General features: G+C 39.4%; 2 protein-coding genes across 2 annotated transcripts in view; both read right to left on the bottom strand.

The window, feature by feature from the left end:
• The window catches only part of LOC127030224 (sodium channel protein type 2 subunit alpha-like), a 138,253-nt gene that overhangs the window by 37,713 nt on the left and 77,488 nt on the right, over positions 1 to 23,052 (bottom strand). The window contains exons 19-21 of the mRNA XM_050916324.1: positions 13,810 to 13,927; positions 6,011 to 6,165; positions 5,320 to 5,493 (exon numbers count right to left, since the gene is read on the bottom strand). Of these exons, the coding sequence (XP_050772281.1) occupies positions 5,320 to 5,493; positions 6,011 to 6,165; positions 13,810 to 13,927 (447 nt within the window). The remainder of the gene's footprint in view (positions 1 to 5,319; positions 5,494 to 6,010; positions 6,166 to 13,809; positions 13,928 to 23,052) is intronic.
• Positions 1 to 23,052, bottom strand: part of LOC127030195 (sodium channel protein type 1 subunit alpha) — a 358,700-nt gene that overhangs the window by 280,832 nt on the left and 54,816 nt on the right. The gene's annotated exons all lie outside the window — the stretch shown is intronic.

Below are 23,052 nucleotides of genomic sequence, written 5' to 3'. Positions count from 1 at the left end.
ACTTTTCTTTCTTTGAGTGATAGCCCCAATGTGTATTCCACTCAAGGTGATTCATGAGCAGTATTCATCGAGGACAGGGGTGCAAGAAACCATGCTGTACCACAGATTAAAGGATGCATATATGTTTTGCAGAAGTGTGTACAGAGCCCCACCATTGCCACTCTACAGATGAGGGACATTTCTAAGTGAAGCCACTGATGGGATGGGGCTCTGGTCTAGTGAGTCCTCCCATCTTGTGTTTGGAAGGTTGCCACTAACTCGTAACCAAAGCAGGATGCAGCTGAAAGCCATTTGCTCGGTCTCTTTGAGTAAGCATCTTGTCTCATACATTTGCCAAAAGAGTCAAACAACTTAGGCAATTTCCTGAAGGGCTTTGTCCTCTGCAGATAGAAAGCTAAGGCTCTACAGACATCCAGAGAGTGTAGTTACCTGTCCTCTCTGGTGGCATGTGGCTTTGGATAGAAGACAGGTAAGTGGATGACCTGCTTTTGATGAAATTCAGAGGTTATTTTTGGGATGAATTTGGAGTGCAACCTCAGGGAACCTTTTCATTGTGGAAGACTGTCTAAGGTGTGTCAGCCAGAAGGGCCCCCAACTCACCTATTCTTCTGGCTGAGGTAATTGCAACCAGGAATACAACCTTCATAGATAGGTGAGCAAAGGAACATGTGGGTAAGGGCTCAAATGGACCCTTCATTAGTGATGACAGGACTAGGATAGGATCCAAGGGGCCACATTAGAACCAGTGTGAGGGATTACATTGTTAAGAGGGTGGGATCCCCTTGTGGGAAGAACCACTGATTCTCAGCAGCGTGTTGTGCTCTGTTGGAGTGGGAACGTGCTCAAGAAGCTCTAGAATCTATATCGGGAATAACTTTCTGTCTTAGTACAGTCAGTAGTGTTGCCATCCAGGTCTCGAACTCACCTGAGGAATATAAATCCTCTGAATCAACAGGTGGTGTCGTCCCGCTGTTTTATTATGCCCCATCTTGTTGACTGTAGTGGTGAGTGGTGGATCTGGGTCCACCAGCCTTCCAGGCTCAGGAGTCAGGTATACTGTTTCTTGATGACCTAGCTGAATATGCTGACCCACAATCACCAATACTCTTGGAACCAGTCATTGCAGAGAGGTTCCCACTTAATTTCTTAAGCATTATATTTTATTTAATGTAAAATTATTTACCTAATACCTTTCCTTTCTAAAATTGGCATCTACACCAAACATTCCAGTGCATTCTTTTTATATTTGCAGAGATTAGGTGCAGTTCAAATGAAATCTGTTTGTCTTAGAGGACACACCAACTTTGGATCCTACCAAAAAATGTAGAAACTTATATATTATTAAACAGACAGCTATTTATAGGAAAATTTCAAAACAGAAGTCTAAAATGTTTTACACTACAATCACAAAAAAAGAGTATACCTCCAAAGAGTTAAACTCTAGTGGTAAGTGTAGGGAAGATGTCAGACAATGAATGCGTATTGCCAAGTAAGAAAGTCTCCATTCTATCTCATGACATTTGCAGCAACAAGAAGTATCCAGCAGTAAAGAACAGCAGAAGAAAACATTCCATAGCCAAGAGTAAAATAAAAACATGTAAAAGCATGAGAACATTGGAGCTGGCAAAGCTTTTAAAAAATTTAACAGCTAGCATTGTCATCAGATAGATGCCAGCCTGGTAGGATGGGAAGTACACCTAGAAAACCAGATAAGTTAAGGGTCTTGGTTACCCACGAAAAGAAAAAGTATAACTGTTATGAGAATTCTGGTCCAAAAGAAAAAGTATAACTGTTATGAGAATTCTGGTCCAGTTGCAGCTGAAGAATCCATTATAACAAGACTCCTTTTGGTTCAACAGTGAGAAGTATAGTACTGCTGGTAAAGTTTATTTGGGAGCATATCAACTACTGAGTGATTTTAGTGTTTACACTGGTAACTTTCTTATGTGCAGTTAAGTCTATGGTGGAACCTCAATGCATGAAACCCTCAGGTCCAGTTGAATACATAGCTTTATTGTGCATTTGGAGTAGTGTAAAAGTAGCTCTTTCAAACTTAGAATGGGCCTGAGATGTGCAAGGGCATAGTCATGCTGATGTTTTGATGGAAGAAATTTCAGCTGAATTTTGCCTGGGATGTCTCCTAAAGTTTCTGTTCCAATATCTACTTCTTGTAGAGTCTGAACACCAATGGAATATTTATGCTGGATACAGTAGTAGAGGACAACCAGCTCCTGAGCTGTTCAGAAGCTTGGAGAGAATGCTGATGCTTCTTTGTATTTTCTGCAGCTATTTCTTCCAACTTTTCCTGAAGACTTTAGATCTTATTAACTGTGGAGGAAAAAACAAAACACAAAACACCCAACCCCTCCCCCAAAACAAACAAACCAACCAACCAACCAACCAACCAACCAACCAACCAACCAACCAGTTCCATCTTAACTAACTTGATGCCTGGCAACTGAGTTGGCTGCAAAGTTCTCATAACAAAACACTTAGAAATCAACTATTCAAGAAGTGGTGAGTGAAATATTATGAGGCACTGTGATGATTTCCTCATATTTAAAGGGAACAATACAACTTTATGATTATCATAAGAATCTAAGAAGGGCCATACTGGGTCAGATCAAAGGTCCAGCTAGTCCAGTATCCTGTCCAGGGGCGGCTCCAGGCCCCAGCACGCCAAGTGCATGCTTGGGACGGCAAGCCGCAGGGGGGCGCTCTGCTGGCGCTGTGAGGGCGGCAGGCAGGCTGCCCTCCGCGGCTTGCCTGCGGAGGATCCACTGGTCCTGCGGCTTCGGCACACCTCCGCAGGCAAGCTGTGGAAGGCAGCCTGCTTGCCGTGCTTGGGGCGGTAAAATTCCTAGAGCCGCCTCTGATCCTGTCTTCTGATAGTGGCCAATGCCAGATGCTTCAGAGGGAATGAACAGAACAAGCAATCACTGAGTGATCCATCCCCTTTCATCCATTCCCAGTTTCTGGGAAACTGAGGCTAGGGACAATCAGAGCAGGTGGGATCCCTATCCAGACCGGCTAATAGACATTGATAGACCTATCCTCCAGGATCATACCATATTGTTGCTGTGTTGGGAAAAGCAGCTTATAAGCCTCAGATTTTCTCTAATGCATTTTGCCTACTGGGTTTCTGAGAAGCCATGTCTTTCACAAAGGAAGCCACTGCTTCATTAGTTTTTCAGAATTTAATTATATGACACTGCATTTTCTGACAATTGGCTCTCTTCCCTTTGTCTTGGTTTTCCTACTCTCAATGATAATGTCTTAAAAAGCAAGGGTAGTGGCAGTCCATGTATCACCTTACTATCAAAGGATGTCTCTGGAAAGGTCCTTTATCTTTGTGAGATGCAGGGTGCAGTGTTTTTTTTCATAGAGATATACTAATCCCAAAATCTGTGTTGGGGTGGGGGAGGGGATAGTATCTATTAAAAAGCAAGCCTTGATGGACAAACAGAAATGGAAAATTAAAGATCATGCGTTTCTGAAGATACAGTGTGTGGAATTCTACAATGGCACAGCAATCCTAGCAGCTGATCATGGATGAGTATAGCTGGGAAACCACTAGCTTCCCATTACTTATGAAATTATCCAATGTTTTCATTTAACATTTTAGTTTTAATCAGCAGTCCCCATTTGGATCCTATGCAGTCTTTAGAGGAGAATATCTTCTTCAAACAACATTAGAAACAGGTTGTTTCCCTTATTTTGAGACCTCCTTCCTCTACTTTTATGTGGTTAAAGGCACTATCTTGTGGGCCCAAGTATTACAGCATGCTCCTGACTGTCCAGAGATTGTGGTCATGGCACAAACTGATCGTTTCCTCTCCTAAAGAACAGAGCTGTTGGAACAGGAAAGAGGGGAAGGAGTCACAGCATCTGTTTTAAACTTTTTATGAGCCACTGTTCCTGTCTCAGAAGGGGGAGATAATCCTATGCTTTTTTTTTTTCCAGTGGTGAGGGAGGGACTTTATGTAGATAGGTGGGCAAAGGAAACCCACAAGAGAAGGTTAGAGTATCAATGCTCTAATGTTTTCTCAGCTGAGGAAAGGGAGAGAGGAGTTAGAATTTGAAATGAGATAATCATTATGCAAAAATGAACACAAATTGAAGTTCTAAAACAAATAGGTTGAGAGAAGCTGAATTACTAACTTGCTTTGTCTGTGAAAGCAAAGAACATAAACATAAAAAAGAGAGACCTGACAACTAAAAACCGAAGTATTTACAGGAAAGGAAGGGATATGCTTGAACTGCTGCTGGTTGCAGATTTAAAACTTTTGTCAAGATTCAAGAGTTTGTGTGGCCTTGTCAGTTTGTTTGAATTTTTCCCAATGTCTGCAAAGACAGAAAGAACTCATGAGAATGAACTCATATAGATGTCATAAAATAAAATATATGCATGGGAGTTTTAAAGCACCTAAATGACTTTGGAGTGCAAATCCCAGTGATTAGTGTTCCTAAGTCATACAGGTGCTTATGAAGATACCAGTCTATGTTTTTATCACAGCTAGGAGTGAAACAGTAATTCTATTACCCATAAAAATAATTACTTCTGTTTTAAAAATATAGTATTCAGAGAGACAATATAGACAGAAGCCAAGCCAAAACTGAGACTGAGGAGAAAAGCCAAGCCAAGCCAAAAGAAAGAAAGATTTAGTTCCCAATATAAGCTTTAGAACAGTGGTGGGCAACCTGCGGACTGGCAGGGTAATCCGCTGGCCAGGCCACCAGACAGTTTGTTTACCTTTGCACAGCTGCCTGCATCTCCCAGTGGCTGTAGTTCGCCGTTCCCAGCCAATGGGAGTTGTGGAAAGCAGCAGCTAGCATGTCCCTGTGGCCCGCGCCACTTTCTGTAGCTCTCATTGGCCGGGAACAGTGAACCGTGGCCACTGGGAGCTGCGGGCAGCCATGCAAATGTAAACAAACTGTCTGGCGGCCTGCCACCAGATTACCCTCATGGGCCACTGGTTGCCCATTACTGCTTTAGAAGGTCAGAAGTGGCTGAAAAATGGTACGGTTATATTTAAAGTTGTCTTGCCACCTCATCAAGCAGGAATGCTATAAAATCAACATGAGGATTACTGCTGAAAACAAACAGAAGATGCAGAATGAAATAGAACATACAAATGCCGTTTTAATCAGTCATTAAATAACCACAAGGCATGAGGAAAATGTTCGCCAGTTGTGATTTTTTGGTCATTTTTAACCCAGAGTACTGTCCTTATTATACATATGACTAACAATGAGTTATGTAGGATGGTCAACGTACAGAAGAGTAAAAATAGGTTATTTAGAAAATAAAATACGTACATCAACAATCAGGAAGTCCAGCCAGCACCAGGCATTAGTAAAATAGGTTTGAAAACCATAGGCCACCCATTTTAGCACCATTTCCAGAATGAAGATGTAAGTGAAGACCTTATCAGCGTATTCTAGCACGATCTTGATAGTCTTATGCTTATCAATATATATATCTTCAAAAGCCTGTGAACAAACAAATAGTATTCAAGTTCAGTATTCATAAGGCTTTGCAAGTTACAGTTTAGGCTGCATGGGCTGAAGATAAAAAGGAAAAGGTAAATCACTTTCCAATTCAAGATGTTTTCTGAAGGTAGTATTTATCACTGATAAAATTTATTTTTGAGATTTAAGTGTTTGGTACATGGTGATGGGAGTGATCTACAGCAATCCTCCAAAGGTTTTTAGAAAACTGTCTACTGTCATCCCAGACACAGACCCTGTGACTCAGACAAGCCAAATCTCAATTCAAGGCAGTATTAGACGTTAATACTTGCAGCTCACAAAAGTATGTAATAAGTATGTGGCAAGAAGAAATGAGGCTCTATCCAATCACCCTCTCATTCCTGACTGCCCCCCCAGGACCCCTGCTCCCATTCAACCCCCCTGTTCCCCACCCTCTGACCACCCCAACCCCTATCCACACTCCCGGCTCCTGGTGTTTTCTCTCAGAAATAATATCCCTGTTACACATTTCACTTACCAGAGCACCACTGCTGAGGAGAATCATGAAGACAATGAAGGTTTCAAACCAGTTGTGTTCTACTATCTTATAGCAGGTTTTTCGAAGATTCCACCAGATTTTTCCTTTCTTATTTTCTAGGCTGACTTGACAGAACTTGAATTTCCGTACACAGCCTAATAATCAGGGCAATAAATTATGACAAATCAATTTGTGATACTATTCTGAAATAGTAAATCAACGCTGACAAGTTAAATTTTGATACTAAGTTTCTGCTAACATCCTGACTCTACCTCAAACTGGGAATCGGAGGCAATGATATAGTTGAGCTCACTTTCATTTACAACTTTCTTATAAAATGTACATACAGAACCAGAAAACAAATTGTAGCTACCAGAAGGCAGGGACTAAGAACTGATCCTGTAGACATTTATACATGAGTAACTTCATGCATATGAAAATGTTCCATGTGTGTGTTTTTGTAGGATTGGTCCCTAAGAAAACATAACAGTATTTTTCATTAGAACAGTGTAATTATGTACTAGAATATTGTAAAATGGTCACTGGTCTTGGGGGTGGGGGGAGGGAGAATCAAGTTTCTGTATAGCCTAATAGGAAAATAAGTTTCCTTTTGTGGAAATATTTTCTCTACTGAAAAATTAGAGGAGGAAATAAATTAGATATTTTAAAAATGCTGTTTTAATGATATCAAGTTTAAGAACTAGATCCTACAAAGACTTACCAGTTGTAGTGCTTACTACTGTGACTAGTTCCATAGGCAGATTACTCATCAGCAGCAAATAGTGTAGTAAGTGTTCTGCACCATTTATCCCACAGAACCCAATTCTGCAAATATTTATTCACACAAGTAATCCCACTGGGTAGAGTGAAGTTATGTATGGCACAAGTCACTGCAGGATTTGACTTTTAATTAATAACAAACTGTTTTATTTCAAAAATGATTTTACCTTGATAGTTTCCCTTTCAATTTCTATGAACCTTTTTCTAAGAGGTTTACTTGAATGTTACAATTTGTTAATAAAAATTTTGTTGTACACACACGCACACACACACAAAATAATAGTCACATTCAATAATATGTTTTTCAGTGGGGGGAAAAATAGCAGTTATACACACATGCTAATTATGGTTTCTCCACATCAGGAAATCTCAGCAAGCTGGATGATTAAAATATTCAGTTCCTGTCAGAAATATTTAACAAACTTCTGCATAATACACCTTGTTGCAGACATCAAAGTTAAATGCTGACTAGTGTGAAATATCAGCACCATAGCTATCTTTTTTGGCATTGTTCTTTTTCTTTTTTAAATCCTATTACTTTTGACACCAACTTTGAAACTTTTGATGCCCTTCCTTGGTGATTTAGAGCTATATTTCTGCTCACTTTTCTGCTTATGCAAATAGTCCCATTGATTTTGTTCCTTTGTTGCTGTTTTTTCCTCCCAATTTGGACAACACTATTATGTTTCCCTTTTTCTCTTACTGAAATAAAAATTAATAAGGCTGGGCTATTTTACTTGCCTGATTGTAAATCATCATCAGTGGTGTCAGCCTAAATGTGCTCTGAGCATGGTATTCACTAATTTTATGCAGACACAGCACTGAAACCACATTTTGGTGCTCCGGCCTTTCCATATCTCCCAGTCATCAACATATTTCTTGCTCTTGTAAGATAATATTGTATCTTTTTTGAGGGAGAAAGTTTTTGCTGTGGTTTTTGAATAAATCTAGGGGAAAGGGCATGAGTTCACACTTACAAAATGTAATGACCAATTGACTGAGGATGAAAAAAGAATTGAGACAGTAAAAGGCATTCCAGATTTCTAATCAAATGTAATACAGTAGGAATCTGCCTCTGAATTTATATAGGAAGAGCATTTCTGAAAACTGGAAATCTGTTTATTACATGTTAGAAAATTATCATTTAGTGAATTTGAGAGAAACTCCTCTCCCTTTCGCACATTCGTCTATTCATTTGCATATAAGGAGAGGCCCGCTCTGACTCTCCTCTACACGTCATCAGGGAGTTGGGGTATCATTCTTTTTAGTCCAATAAAACATCTTACTTTCCTCCCCTTCTGATGGGGGGAGGAGGGTAGAGAAAGGTATCTGAAATGTTGACCAGATACAGTATTGCCAATCTCAAGTGTTCCAAAATCATGAGTCAGGCCTCAAACATAATGAGAGTGGATTAAATATCATGAGATTTATAAAAATAATACATTTGGGGTTCATTTTGTGTCTTCTGGTTTCTGAGTCTTTTGGGCACACTCAAGCATTCCGCTGCATCTATGAGGGGCTAGAAACTTAAAAAAAAAAAAAAAAAAAAAAAGGAGATTTCCTGTTAATAACATAACTTAAGGAGCGGGGCAGGGCTTTAAGAAAAACATCGAATATCACAAGAACAGATAACACTGAAGATATCACAACATTCATGCCAGATCAACCTTGAGGCAGAACTAAACAACAGATATTTATATATGAAAAGAAAACCTACACAGGCAAGCTAAACTGATATGAAACAGGTTTAAATTGATTTAAGAGTGTTTCCAGATACAAATTTCCACTGATTTAATGAAGTAGTTTGAAATGCAGTTGATACTTGCCACTGCCATACACAGGATATTGAACTAGAACCAGTCCAGTCCTACATGGCCATGTCCATCGTGGGTTTGGAGGGGTGTTTTTTTGTTGCTGTTGTTCAAACATACCACTTGTAGAGCTCTCAAAGTGATCTAAAGAACATGTGTTTTGAGATTTTGGAAATTTGTCTGCCAAGTATGCTACCCATACTGCAAGGCTTGCTACCACAGTGAGTACACAAGGGTCTAGGGTGGAAACAGGGTTAACTTTCAGAACATTCTTTGTACTGACCTGTTCCACAAAGCACAATTTGGATGCCATATGAGAATGACACCTATTGCATTGCATTGCATCAGGAGTGTGGTTCCATGACCTCAAAAAGTGATTCTGAGAAGCCCACTCAGGGGATGAAGCCAATGTACGGCGCTAGCACAGGGGTCCGCAACCTACGGCACATGAACCAATTTTTGATGGCACGCAGGGCGGGCTGAGCCGCTCAGCCCGCCGCCGCTCTGGGGTTTCCACCGATGGTTCCTGCCAGCCGCGGTCCCGCCACCGGTCCCAGTCAGCGCCCGCTGCTGGCCTGGGGGAAGGAACCTTCTCTCCTTTCCTTCTGTCCTAATGGTGCACGTGTGGTAGTTCCTCTGGCTGTTTACGCAGAGGGGAGATAGCATGTTATTCATCCTGGCCTGGGGACCACACCACCACAGTGGGGTACTGGTACAAATACTTCAGTTGTGGAAGTAGCTTGCTAGATGTCCCGAGGAGCCTAAAAGGTTTCCTACCTGCTCCCCCAGGCTGGCAAGCACCCAAGTAAGTCTGCAGATGCAACCTAGTACCACTCAGGGCTTTACTTAGTAACTCAGGGGGCCTTTTGAACACTGGATTTAACAAATAGGGTGTATTAAAGGTCCAATTTACAACTATGATTATTTACTCTGTAGATAGTTTTTATTGATTTATATTGTCTTACTGGTTCTACACAAGACAAGTTTGGGAAAATATACTAATTTCCCTAATAAATATGATGAAAAACAAATATTCTGATTAGAACAAAAGTAAACTTTTCATGAAATATAGGTTTGTAAGAACCATCTATGGTATTATTTCCCAGGTGGTGCGCCTGACGCAGTTGCAGAAAGTTCTAGATCATAGGGCTGGTGTGGAGAGGAGGCCGTGGAGTGAGTGAGTGAGTGAGTGAGTGAGTGAGTGTGTGTGTGTGTGTGTGTGTGTGTGTAGTTGTATAGCGGGTCCAGCTTCCTTTTCTTAGGGTCCCTGCATGGGGTCACAACATCTATGATTTTTGCCTACCCAGTTTGGACCCTGAATGGGTTGCAAAAGATGACCAAATGCAGTTGGTGGGTTACCTTAATAAAAAGTTTGGGAACCACTGATCTGTATAGTCCACTTCCACCTGGGAAAGCTCTGTTTCATTATGAGGCCTGAAGGATTTAGTTGTGCAAATTTCATATTCTAGCAGAGCCCAAGAGCTTTCATGCCCACTTGGTCACTAGGGCTCTTCCCAGGGGCGGCTCCAGGCCCCAGCACGCCAAGTGCGTGCTTGGGGTGGCAAGCCACTGGGGGCGCACTGGCAGTCGCCGTGAGGGCGGCAGGCAGGCTGCCTTCGGTGACTTGCCTGCGGAGAGTCCGCTGGTCCCGCGGCTTCGGCAGACCTCCCGCAGGCGTGCCTGCGGAGGCTGTGCCGAAGCCGCGGGACCAGCGGACCCTCCGCAGGCAAGCCGCCAAAGGCAACCTGCCTGCTGTACTTGGGGCGGCAAAATGCCTAGAGCCGCTCCTGGCTCTTCCTATTCTTTTAAAGTGATTAGTCAAAGAAAGTATCTTAAACCATTTTAATGACCCCAGAGGTAAAATCCTAGCTCTCCCTGGAGTGTCATTAGTTCCCGTGATGATCTGTTATACAGAGATAGAGCCCTACCAAATGAACAGTCCTTTTTGATCAATTTCATGGTCATATGATTTTAAAAATCATAAATTTCATGATTTTAGATATTTAAATCTGAAATTTCATGGTGTAGTAATTGTAGGGATCCTGGTCCTAAAAGGAGTTGTGTGTATGTGTGTTGGGCGTCACAAAGTTATTCTGGGGGGTTTGCAGTATTCTTACCTTTACTTCTGCACTGCTGCTGATGGCGGCGCTGCCTTCAGAGCTGGATGGCCAGAGAGAGAGGTGGCTGCTGGCCAGGAACCCAGCTCTGAAGGCAGAACCACTGCCAGCAACAGTGCTGAGGTAAGGATGGCAGGTTAGGGTATTGCCACCCTTTCTTCGGCACTGCTGCCTTCAGGGCAGGGCCCTCAGTCAGCAGCTGACCCTCTCTGGCTGCCCAGCTCTGAAGACAGCAGCGCAGAAGTAAGGGTGGCATGGTATGGTATGGTATGGTATGGTATGGTATGGTCTTGCTGCCTTCAGAACTAGGCACAGCAGGGCCAATCGGCCAGGGGGAGGGGGAGCAGGAGGGCCATTTGGCCTGGGCCTCAGGCTCAAAGGGGATCTCACATTTAGACACTTGAATTGCATATTTTTGTCAGTTTTCCTGCATCAGTGGCTTCAGATGAACGCGTCTTCAACGTGTTGAAGCAGGTAAAGAACTATTACTGTTCAACTATGGGACAAGAGCATTTGAATGGGCTCACCATGCTTAATATCAGCTGTGACATTGCACAAAAGCTAGATTTTTCCTCAATAATTAGTGCATTTCCACAGAAAAAGACTAGAAAAGCATTTGTTAAATAAAAAAAATATTCAAATTATGTCTCTTTTTTTGGTTCCTTAATTTTGTTTTTATGTGTCGTCATTTTTTAATTTTATTATCGCTGGGCCTCAAAAGCTGGAAGTGGCCTGGGCCTCTCTGGACCTCTGAGAAGGCCTGGCACTCAGCCAACAGCCACCACTCTCTGGCCACCCAGCTCTGAAGGCAGCAAAGTAGTAAGGGTGGAAATACCAGAACCTATATACAATAACTGAAACCTTCCTGCAACTCCCTTTTGGGTGAGAACCCCCAGTGAGAGAAATGCTGGTCTCTCCCATGAAATATGTATAGTATAGAGTAAAAGCACACAAAAGACCAGATTTCACAATCCATGACCAGGGCTGCCCAGAGGATTCAAGGGCCCTGGGGCAGGGCCATGTCTTCGGTGGCAATTCAGCAGCAGGTACCTCTCAGAGGGAAGGACCTGCTGCTGAATTGTCGCCTAAGAATGAAGCGGCGGTGGTAGAGCAGCCTAAGTGCCACTGATTGCAGCTCCCCCCGTCCCCCTGCTTGCAGCACTTGTAGTCACCGGGCAATGCTCCGAGGCTTTGGCAGCACTTCAGGGGCAGGTCCTTCACTTGCTCCGAGTCTTCCGCTGTACTGAAGGACCCGCCGCTGAAGACCCGGAGCGAGTGAAGGGTCTGCTGCCAAAGCGCAGCCAAAAGCCCGGAGCGACTCGTGGGGCCCCTGTGGGGCCCGGGGCTGGGGCAAATTGCCCCACTTGGCCCCCCCCCTTTGGGCGGCCCTGTCTGTGATGCATTTTTCATGACTGTAAATTTGGTAGGGCTCTACACAGACTGTATTGTATTTCATCAGCTCACATAAAAATACTACATACTCCCGCAACTTTTACTGAAACGACCAAGAGCATATACTTTATAGCTCCAATAATCTCATCTTGAGTTATTCAAAATGCCTAGTTAACTAAAAGTTGGTCACATCCTTGACAGCAATGCACTTCATGCATTTAGATAAAATGTATTTGTAATAAAATGTGAAATACTCAAAAATTTAGTGGTTTTTTTTGCATTTCATTAAGAATTTGAAAATGGTCCTGAGTTGCAAAAATATTTATGTTTGTAATTTTTTCTTCTTAAAAATGGGTTCATTTTCACATGAAAGTGAGAACATTTCTAAGTCACAAGGGATCTAATCGGAGCCAAATGTGGATTTGAAGTTCTAATTTAAAAGCTTCAAAGTTGTTATGAAACATTTGAATTTTGTAGAAAAATAGAAGTGCAAAAATTGTCCAAAGTGAAATAGTGAAAACTTACATCAAACTTTCAAACTTTTTGGAAAACTAGGATGAGGCTGTATGGATTTTGCCCTTTGGGTTTGTAAAAATGAGGATAATGATAGTAACCTTTATAATGTCCTTTGAGCTCTAATGACAAAAGCTCTATATAAGAACTCTGTATTTTTATCATCAGATTTTGCACATTGTTAAGCAGTGTGTACATTTATGGTGCTATACAAATGAAATTCCAAAATATCACCTTTGACATATCAAAATTTCTGAATGTTCAGATTTTCCTAATTCGGCCCTTTAAAGTTTATGGACTTAATTTCCTTTGCCTCAATCACTCCCCGCTCTTTGATATTTTAAATCTATGTTTTCTGGTAAAACTAGTTTTTTATAAAATGGGCATAATTTAGAAAACTGTAATTAGCATGTCATAAAAGAATAACCAGTACAGTTTTAAACAGTTCCTTTTATTTTATTTTTGAAATGTTATTAATGGATTGAGAGGACTGGGCAAGACTTTCAACAAGTTTCATATTGACCCAACATGAATGAAAATATGTCTAAAGAGTGCTAAAAAAGTTTTTAGTCATAAATTAAAGATTAAAATTTAGTACCAAAATACACTAATCAGAAATGAAAAAGATGGTAAAATATTGTAAGATAACATACAAAATTATTATGCATTATGAGATTTCATTAGGGCCCAATCCTGCAAAAGGATATACCCACGCAGAGTTCCATTAGAGTCAATGGGACTCAGTGCAGGAGATGAGTGTGTGGGCAGACTTCTTTGCAGGAAAGCAGGCTGAGAGGCTTAATCCTGCAGTTTTTACTCATAAGAGTACTCCAGTTGACATCAAAGGCACTACTTACGTGATTGAGAGTCTGCAGGATTGGATCTCTTATTCATTACAAAATTTAAAGTCTTAGGCCTTGAACCTGGAAAGACTGTGCATATGCTTAACTTTATATACCAGGACTACTCCCATTGAGTTCAATGTGACTGTTAACAATGGGTAAATTTAAGTACAGGTATAAGTTATTGTAGGGTCGGGGCCTTAGGTTGCTTATACTTTTAGAATATCCTATTACCAGCAGACAGCCCGCCACAGAACCCTCTTTATTTTGAGGTTCCCTGGACTATATAACTACAGCAGCCTGAACTAATGGGAATTGATAAACCAAAATGTTTCTTTCCATACCTTCTGTAAAACAGGCCTTTGGTTCTAGTGCGTCTTCTGATTCAAAATTTGCTTTTTCTTCTCCAAGGTAATTTATATCAATTGTACTACCTTCAGATGAGCTATAAATATTTAATTTCTGCAAATGAAAGCCCAGAACATAGATTTTATTTTTATCAGTATATTTACTTTGAATTGTAATTAATATTAAGCATGCAACACTATGTGCAAGGAATAACAAACATTGGTATATGTGGCCAAAGATACATCCCCCTCCCTCGAACACAGGCAGCACTCCACAAGTGTACAAATGATGCATCTTTATATCTGTAAACCATAGGGCATGCTATTTTAGTTATCACACGGAATTATAAAATGTTTGGAGTAAAAGTAGTAAGGAATTTTTTTTTTAACCAAACTCTGGATTTTTACTGAGTGGCCTTTCTGATATGAAGTCCATTTGAGATTGACCATTTGTTATTGTTTTCTTACTATATTTTTCTCCTATTACATTTTGTATCAGTACAAATTATACTGTGCGCTTCAGGATCATTTAGGAACCAGAAGATGATAGCAGATTTCATCATGCCAGCCTCTTCAACCATAACACTGAAGATCCTGATGGTAGACTCTTTCAGGTTGCCAACCATCAGGATAAAATTGTTCTCCAGAAAAATCTGGTATTTTAAAAAAGTTTTTGTTGTTATTGTTTTGGTTTTTTTTCTGGCAGGAGCCATTTAAAAAAAAGTTTTTATAATATAAAAGGAAAAAACTAAATATATAATTTTTTACTCTAGGTTTTCTGCTATTTCTTGAACATCAGGCTGATGCAGCTAAATAGTTTTGATTTATGGGACAAAAGATTTATAAATGGATTAGAATTACCACTGACCTCTCTATTTTATAGAAGATACTATGTCAATTTGCCTTAATACTGTAAATGAGGTCAGAAAATTAGAAACAGCACAATTTCCCCCAGTGGAAATATTTTATATTGGGCATGCACACATGTAATTTGGCCACTAAGATAAACAACGTAGAAAACTGAAATTAAGCTTCAATAATATTAAGAGTGTTTTAATTATTTAAATTATTCTCCCACTCTGACTATAATACCGATTATATTGTGAATGGAACATCTGTTTTTTCCAGCTCTATGATCAAACCAAAAGAAGCCACACAGAAAGATTTGCACAAATAGAAAAATATGAATTGACAATTCTTAATTTAAATTTTTTTCATAACCTGCAATCATTGACACATAAACATATATTACACTTTTTCAACAATGCCTTTCAGATTTCTGAAATTTCAGAAAAGAAAAAAAAAGCATGTTAATTTAATTTCAATAGCCATTATTTTACATTCTGTGTTACTAATGCACGTGTGTTTTCCTGTGCATTTTGAATCTGCTTGTTACTCTGGTGCTCATACATGCCCTGTCAACATACAGATATATACGTATCAATATATTTCTTATATAGATACATAAAAAATAAATATATATATATTTAGAACAGCTAACACAATTAACAGTACTACTAAATGAAACTGCGATATAAAGAAATGTCTAAATTTGGTGTTCCTCATTATTGCAAGATAAATTGTCCATACTAAGCAAAGTCTGCATCCTGATAATTTAAAAAAAGCATGCAGATGTACTCTATAGTTAACCTGAGACAAGTCTGAGTACCAAACTAAATCAAAGTAGTTTTCATCACATCATTCTCTGGCTTATTACAATGTTATTACCATGTAGTACATGACATCAGTAATGGCTGCACTGATACATAGCTAAATGTATGTAGGGAATGATGTAAGCACATGCAGTACAACAAAAAGTAAATTGTATGGAACTAATATTAATGAATGTATGTGGACTTGTATCATTAAAAGAAACTTTCTATACCTCTTCTGCCAACAGAAGAGTTAGAGGCATCATTCCAATTAAAAGTGATTTTTAAAAAATCGCATGTGTGAAAGCAGAAGTAGCAAGCAAATTATATTTACACATTAATTCAAACAAACTATGGTGACAGTATAATCTCCAGGTATTTAAAGATAGTTATGTTTTTAACAAATGCAATTAAGTTACAATATTAGACTATTTAATAGTCAACATCTGGATTCACATAAAAGTGCGAGTTGCTCAGAGAGTAGAATGTTATTTTAATTCTGTGTCCAGGGTATGTTCAGTAGAATCTTGATTTTATGAAGATGTAAGGGATACCCCAAACCTATGTAAATATATTGTTTTTCTATAGCTGGGAAAAGTAACTTTGCTGTATTTGTGAGAAAAGATATAAAGATCTTAACAACATGGTGTAAGGCAAGCTATTGTGATAACTTTTAACAACATAACTGAACCAGTTATTTCCTAATTTACTATTTATATACAATCTGAGTATCTGGAATATTGCCTCTAGGCTATTAATATTTATATATAATGTGGTATAGGTGCCTATTTCAAATTTTTGTAAGAATATTAATTAAAAAATTGCAAGCAAGCAGCATCACCATAAACTTTTTGCCCACAACATTTCTGAAACTGAAGAAAATACTGTTTCTTATACTGCAGTATTACATTAAGCTTTTGCTTTCATCATTCCATCATAGATAGCATTTATACAGCAAAATGCTGCAGCAATGAAAGGGAAAACTAAAATTATGAATGGGATTATAAAACAAATTAAAAGTCTTCAAAAGTACTGATTTATTATTTTAAAAAAGTAAAAAGTAAAACAAAAATGAGATGATATTATGTTGTCATAGTATATTATCTATTCGTACCATCTAGTAGAAAATAATTATAACATAAACAGCTTTCTGTCACTGGAACTGTGAGTTGCTCAATTAGTTACTTTAATAGGATAATGTTGAATTCAAAACAGATAATTCAAGATCTCAAGCATCAACACAGGACAAGACAAATAATCATAATTACAAAAAAATCTGTGTATATGGTATTTGAATTTAATTTATGATAAATTAATCCTAGCTGTTACTACTTAAATATATATATTCAAAGTACTGTATTCTATGTAATAAGTATTGGTATAACCTGTTTTTGCACCACAGTATTGGTATAACCCTCTGTGGTGCAAAAACAGGCTTGCTTTCCTTTCGGGGGAGGGGGGAAAAGAGGGAGGGGGGGATAATCCTTTCTGATTACTGTGTTTGTTACAAAAGAAGTAAAAGCAATAAAATGTGATGTATCTAATTAATAATGAAATCCCTTATGTTATGCCTGCATTTCTCAGAGATACAACCACTGCAGTTGTTACAAACTGACCAGTCAACCACACACCTCATTTGGAACCTGAAGTACCCAATGAGGCAGCAGCAAAGACCAAAAATGAATGAATGAATAAATAAATAAACCACGAACCAAAGACAGTATGGTACTGTGTTAAACTTAAAGTACTAAACAAGAAAGGGAAAGTTTAAAAAAAGATTTGAAAAGGTAAGGAAACTGGTTCTGTTTGTTTCATTTAAATTCAGATGGTTAAAGCAGCATTTTTCTTCTGTATAGTAAAGTTTCAAAGTTGCATTAAGTCAATGTTCAGTTGTAAACTTTTGAAACAACCACCATAATGTTTGTTCAGAGGTAAGAACATTTCAGAGTTATGAATAACCTCCATTTCTGAAGTGGTCATAACTCTGAGGTTCTACTGTAATCACTAACAACATAAAGTAAAATAGAGCGTAGCATTCTTATAGTGTGTGGGGAAACAGAACCAGCTTTTGGTACTGATTGATAATTGAACTAAATTGCTTTACCATCTACAGATTTTGCACTCTGAACCAGGGCTCACTGGTTCTGCAGAACTTGCCTGTAACCAGGGAGTCTAGGAAGTATATTGCCGCCCATATAGAAGTTTATAGATACATGGGGACATACCACTAGAAATTACCAGGATGTTATCCTGCTTAACAGCAACGTGCTCTCTCTAGTTCATAAAACGGAGGAAAGGAAAAAAATTTTCTTGTCTTTTTACTTCCCATGTTCTTACTCAAAATTACACCATGCAAAGCCTTCATGTACTGAAATATACCCCCACTTTTCTTGCACCTTTAACCTTGCCTCGTGTTCCTAGCATAGAGAAATAGCTTATATGATGAGAAATCGTAAATTCATACTCAGTTTCCACAACTTCTTGTTAATATTCCCATTCCATAAAGGCAAGTATTCTGAACATTTCACACATTGGCTCTGTCTTCTATTTTAGCACAGTTAATTCTTAAACATTTGCCTAGACAATAGAAGGGTCAGGAAAACCTGTGTATAATTTTCTTGTTTTCTGGAAGGAATTCTATTTTTTACAGGAGACAGTGGTTAACCCATACAGAATCTAACTGATTATTCATTAAAGGTTTTAACTGATTTCTGATTAAATAATCAGATTAATATCCTTACATCAAAAGCTTTAAAGAATCCTTCATTTTAATAAATTTATTCACACAACTGTTGCCATTAGTATCAGCATTTACTAATAGTTATCATTCTATGGTTTCCAAGAGACTGGAAATTCTATCCTTACCTTAGAATAGGGAGCAACAGGGTGGAGCAGTTTAAATCAAGGCGATTTAAATAACTTGATTTTATTTTCAAATCGTTGATTTAAATCAGGTTGTGCCCTTGCAAAATTAATTTGAAAATCTGTGGCATTACAAATTTAGATTAAAATTTACAATGACATAAAAATTGCAGGGTTTATTTTTTTTTGTTTTGTTTTTTTTTAAAGGCAGGGCAACTGGTAGAATCCCTTACTTGAATTTACACAACTGCTATATGAAAACTCAAAATACTGAAAATTAAGACCCTGATCCTACAAACATTAAAACAGAGATATCATTTTCCTCACATGAATAGTCCCATTAACAACATGAGTAGATATGCTGAAGTCAAAAGTTACCGGTAATTATGTGCATCAGGGTTTGCAAAGCCAGGTGTAAAATTGTATTTTTGCTAAAAAAAAAAATCTTTGTGGCATAAAAATCTGTGTCACATCAAAACAAAACTGCTTCATGGTTAACAATGAAAATTTACTTAGACTTTCAATAAAACAAAGTGACTGTGAATTCTGTAACATATACACAGTCCAATATTTGCAAATATAAGAGCTTAAAGTTAGGATTTTAAAATGTATATTTCAAAAGTACCTAAGCCCCTATCCCTGCAAACAGTTAGGCACATGGTTAATTTTACTAGTGTGGGCAGTCCTATTGGTATCATTTGATGCTACTGACAGTAATAAAATTAATGTGTGTAAGTATTTGCAGGATCAGGGCCTGTCATAAACAGATAGTTAAGGATTAATGTCTCTTTTACCTGTAAGAAGCTCAGTAAACCTGGCTGACACCTGACCAGAGGACCAATTGGGGGACAAGATACTTTCAGATCTCGGTGGAGGGAAGTCTTTGTTTGTGCTGTTTGTTTTGTTCATTGTTCGCTCTTGGGGCTAAGAGGGACCAGACCTACACCAGGTTCTCTCCAATCTTTCTGAATCAGTCTCACGTTTCAAAATAGTAAGTATAGCCAGGAAACGCGGATTAGTCTTATGTTTGTTTTCTTAACTTGTAAATGTTTATCTTGCTGGAAGGATTTTTACCCCTGTTTGCTGTAACTTTGAATCTCAGGCTGGGCGGGGGAAGTCCCTCTAGTCTATATGAATCTGAATACCCTGTAAGCATTACCATCCTGATTTTGCAGAGATAATTTTTACTTTTTCTTTCTTTAATTAAAAGCTTTCTTTTTAAGAACCTGATTGATTTTTCCCCTTGTTTAAGACCCAAGGGGATTGGGTCTGAACTCCCCAGGGATTGGTAGAGGGAAAGGAGGGAGGGGAAGGTTAATTCCTCTTTGTTTTAAGATCCAAGGAGTTTGGATCAGTGTAGCCTCTCAGGCAACCCGGGGTGGGGGGGGGGGAAGGAGAGAGAATGGTTTATTTCTCCTTGTTTTAAGACCCAAGGGGTTTGGGTCTTGGGTTCCCCAGGGAAGGTTTTGGGGGAACAGGAAGTGTGCCAAACACTATATTTTTGGCTGGTGGCAGCGTTATCAGATCTAAGCTAGGAATTAAGCTTAGAAGGGTCTATGCAGGTCCCCACTTTTTGGACTCTAAAGTTCAAAGTGGGGGAAAAAACCCTGACAGGGCCTAAGGCCCAGCTCTCTCTGTCTCTGCTGATGCTGTTCCACTGTATATAAATAATTAGTTAAATATGCATTAGGCCACAGAGAGTGAGACTAACTCTATAGTCTAGTGGTTAGGGTACTCACCTGAGAGGTAAGAACCCCAAGTTCAAATACCTTCACCACATCAGGCATGGGGTTGGGAGATCAATACCAGTCTCCCACTAACTATAAAGCCTATAAGGGAGGCTATGTCCCTTTCCTTACTTCCTCTTCCTCCTAGCACCGCCCCCCACTTGCCATTTTGCACAGAGTTAGATGTGCACCACAAACTTTCTTCCAAGAAACAACTTAGGTGGCCAATTTCAGCAGAGGATTCATGGTTGTGAATCCCAAATGGAGACGGGCACCTCCCTCGAGCCCAGACTTGCCTAACTCCTTGACGGTGGCAAGGCTTAGGCTTCAACCCTCTCCTCACATCCGCAATTGGCTCATTTAGACAGCTCTCCCTGCTCAGTTTGCTGGCTTTTGTGGATCCCATTCTTAAGCACCCATTCCTCCCCATGCATTGTACCAGGAGCCTACGTGCATAACTTAGGACTGTGGATTCCACTGGGTGGCTAGGTGCCTGAAAGATAAGCACTGCAACGCTGAGTGAGGCAGTGATTAAGTCCCTATTGGATTTAATTTTAAGTGATGTAGGAGCACAGCCCCATGGAGGAGTGTAACTTAACTGAAGGATTTCAGCTGTCTTGACTTGTTTGATATATCAAAAGAGTGTGGGTGTATATCAAAATAGCATGGGCTATTTGCTTATCAATTTTGTGTTTGAGTTTGTGTTGTTCTCAGAGTAAGGATGTCAGTACAGCCCTGGACATGTTTTTTTCAGCACACATGTGCATTTTAAGTGTGAACATTCTTCACAGAAAAAAAAATCTGTAAAAATCTGAAATTCTAATAATTCAGAAACAATTAAAGAAAATTACAAAATATCCAATTTAGCAATTAAGACTACATAAAAAGAAGTAAAAAAATAAAAAATGGTGTAAATAGAAATCTGATTTAAATTAAATAGATTTGAATACTAAAATAATAATAACAACAAAATTAATTATGATTTTATCCACCCTCAGAATCAACTGGAGTGTGGTAGTTGTTAGTAAATGGAGACCTGTTAGTGATGATCACTTTAGATGCAACAGCAAATGAGAAAACGTGTGAAATACTGAAGATCTATGGATTTATAAATGTTTGTCTTAGAAGCTATTAAATATTTAATCTTTAAATAATGATTCAAGTGGTACAATCTACTGTGATTTAGGTTTTAGAACATGAATAGTTCACATTTTAATATTCAGAAAAGCAAATTCCCCACACAATTGAAGAACATGTGTAACAGCTTGGAGAAAAACGAGCAAATTAGTCACCATGATGCTCTCAAAAGGAGTCAGAGTGAAGAGTGAGGAAGCAGATCACAATTATTCATGCAGGACTCTCACTCTTCAGGCAAATATGGACTGGGAATGCTGCCAAAGAAACAGGCTTAATCCAGGTGAGTGCCTTTGTTCTTTCATTTGGTACTGTTGTAGTCACTTGAGAAACTGCTTTTCTAATTGGCTCCAAGTGAGCTGGATCTAGTCCTCCTTAATCTGGAGGATGGTGACTGGAGTAGCGGGGAAAGGAAATTACTTAAAATGGGAAACAGACATATGCTCCGGGTTCCATAAGAGATGCTAAGGACCTCTTAGGAGAAAAAAGTATCTGGTTATACTCTATTACAAAGTGGAGACAGAAATGGAACACTTAGAATGCCTCTCTTATTATCTCTCTTTAGATATCCCCTTGGAATATTTTCTTACTTATTCAGCTCTCTCCCATTTCAGAGGAAAATGCGGCTTCTACCTAAAAAACTGAGCTGTCATCACAGGCTCTTTCTAACTGATGAGACCAAATGGAAAGACATGACAGAAGTGTATAATTTATTTACTTATATCCAGAATCTGCCACCCTGACTGAAACTGAGCAGTACTTTACTCCATCAACTAGCCTAATAGCTAAATAAGGTACTAATCAATGTAATTAAAGGTGGCAGAAAAAAATGGTTATTCACATCTCGTAACTGTTGTTCTTTGAGATGTGTTGTTTATGTCCATTCCAATCAGGTACGTGTGCACGCACACGTGCTATGATGGCTGAAGATTTTTCCCCTAGCAGCTTCAGGTTGGCCTGGGCGCCCCCTGGAGTTCCACCTTCATGGTGCTCAATATAGAGCCCCACCGACCTGTCACCCCTTCAGTTCCTTCTTGCTGGCTACTCCAACTGAGGAGTAGGAGGGTGGGTATTGGAATGGACATGAACAACACATCTCCAGGGGACAGATAGTTCAGTGGTTCCAACCCTGATATTCTATGATCTTAAAGAACAACCGTTACAAGAAGTGAGTAACCATTTTTTCTTCAAGTACTTGTTCGTGTCGATTCCAATCAGGTGACTCCCAATGTTCAGGAGATGGAGTCAGAGTTGTTCACTGATTGGAGTACTGCTCATCCGAAGGCCATATCAACTCTGGCATGCTGGGTAATTGCACAAAGCACAGTGAAAGTGTGTATGGAGGACCACGTCGCTGCTCTGCAGATTTCCTTGGTGGCACCTGTGTCAGGAACATTGTAAATGAAGCCTGCGCCTTGGTAGAGTACATAGCAATCGAAGGTGCAGGTACACTTGGCAGGTCATAGCACACATGGATACAGGATACTATCTGTGATGAGATGCACTGGGATGAAACTGACTGACCTTTCATCCTGTCCACCACTGGCACAAACGACTGATTTTCAATGTTCTGAACGGTTTAATTCTCTCGATTTAAAGGCCAGTGCCCTGCGAATATCCAGAGAGTAGAGCAGGGAGCATGTTGCCAAAGGCTCAAAGGGAGCCCCCATGAGCCTAGAAAGGACCAAGCTGAGGTCCCAGGCAGTGACCAGCTGACAGACATGAGGATATAACCTGTTGAGCCCCTTTAGGAATCGGCTGACCATAGGATTAGCAAATACCAAGCGGCCTTGCATGCCCTGGTGGCAGGCTGAGATGGTTGCTAAATGCACTAGTATAAAAGACAATGAGACACTCTCCTGCTT

The sequence above is a fragment of the Gopherus flavomarginatus genome, chromosome 10 (assembly GCF_025201925.1).
Source record: "Gopherus flavomarginatus isolate rGopFla2 chromosome 10, rGopFla2.mat.asm, whole genome shotgun sequence".
Lineage (NCBI taxonomy): Eukaryota > Metazoa > Chordata > Testudines > Testudinidae > Gopherus > Gopherus flavomarginatus.
Note: the sequence above shows the minus strand (reverse complement) of the source record. Positions and strands in the feature narration are given on the sequence as shown.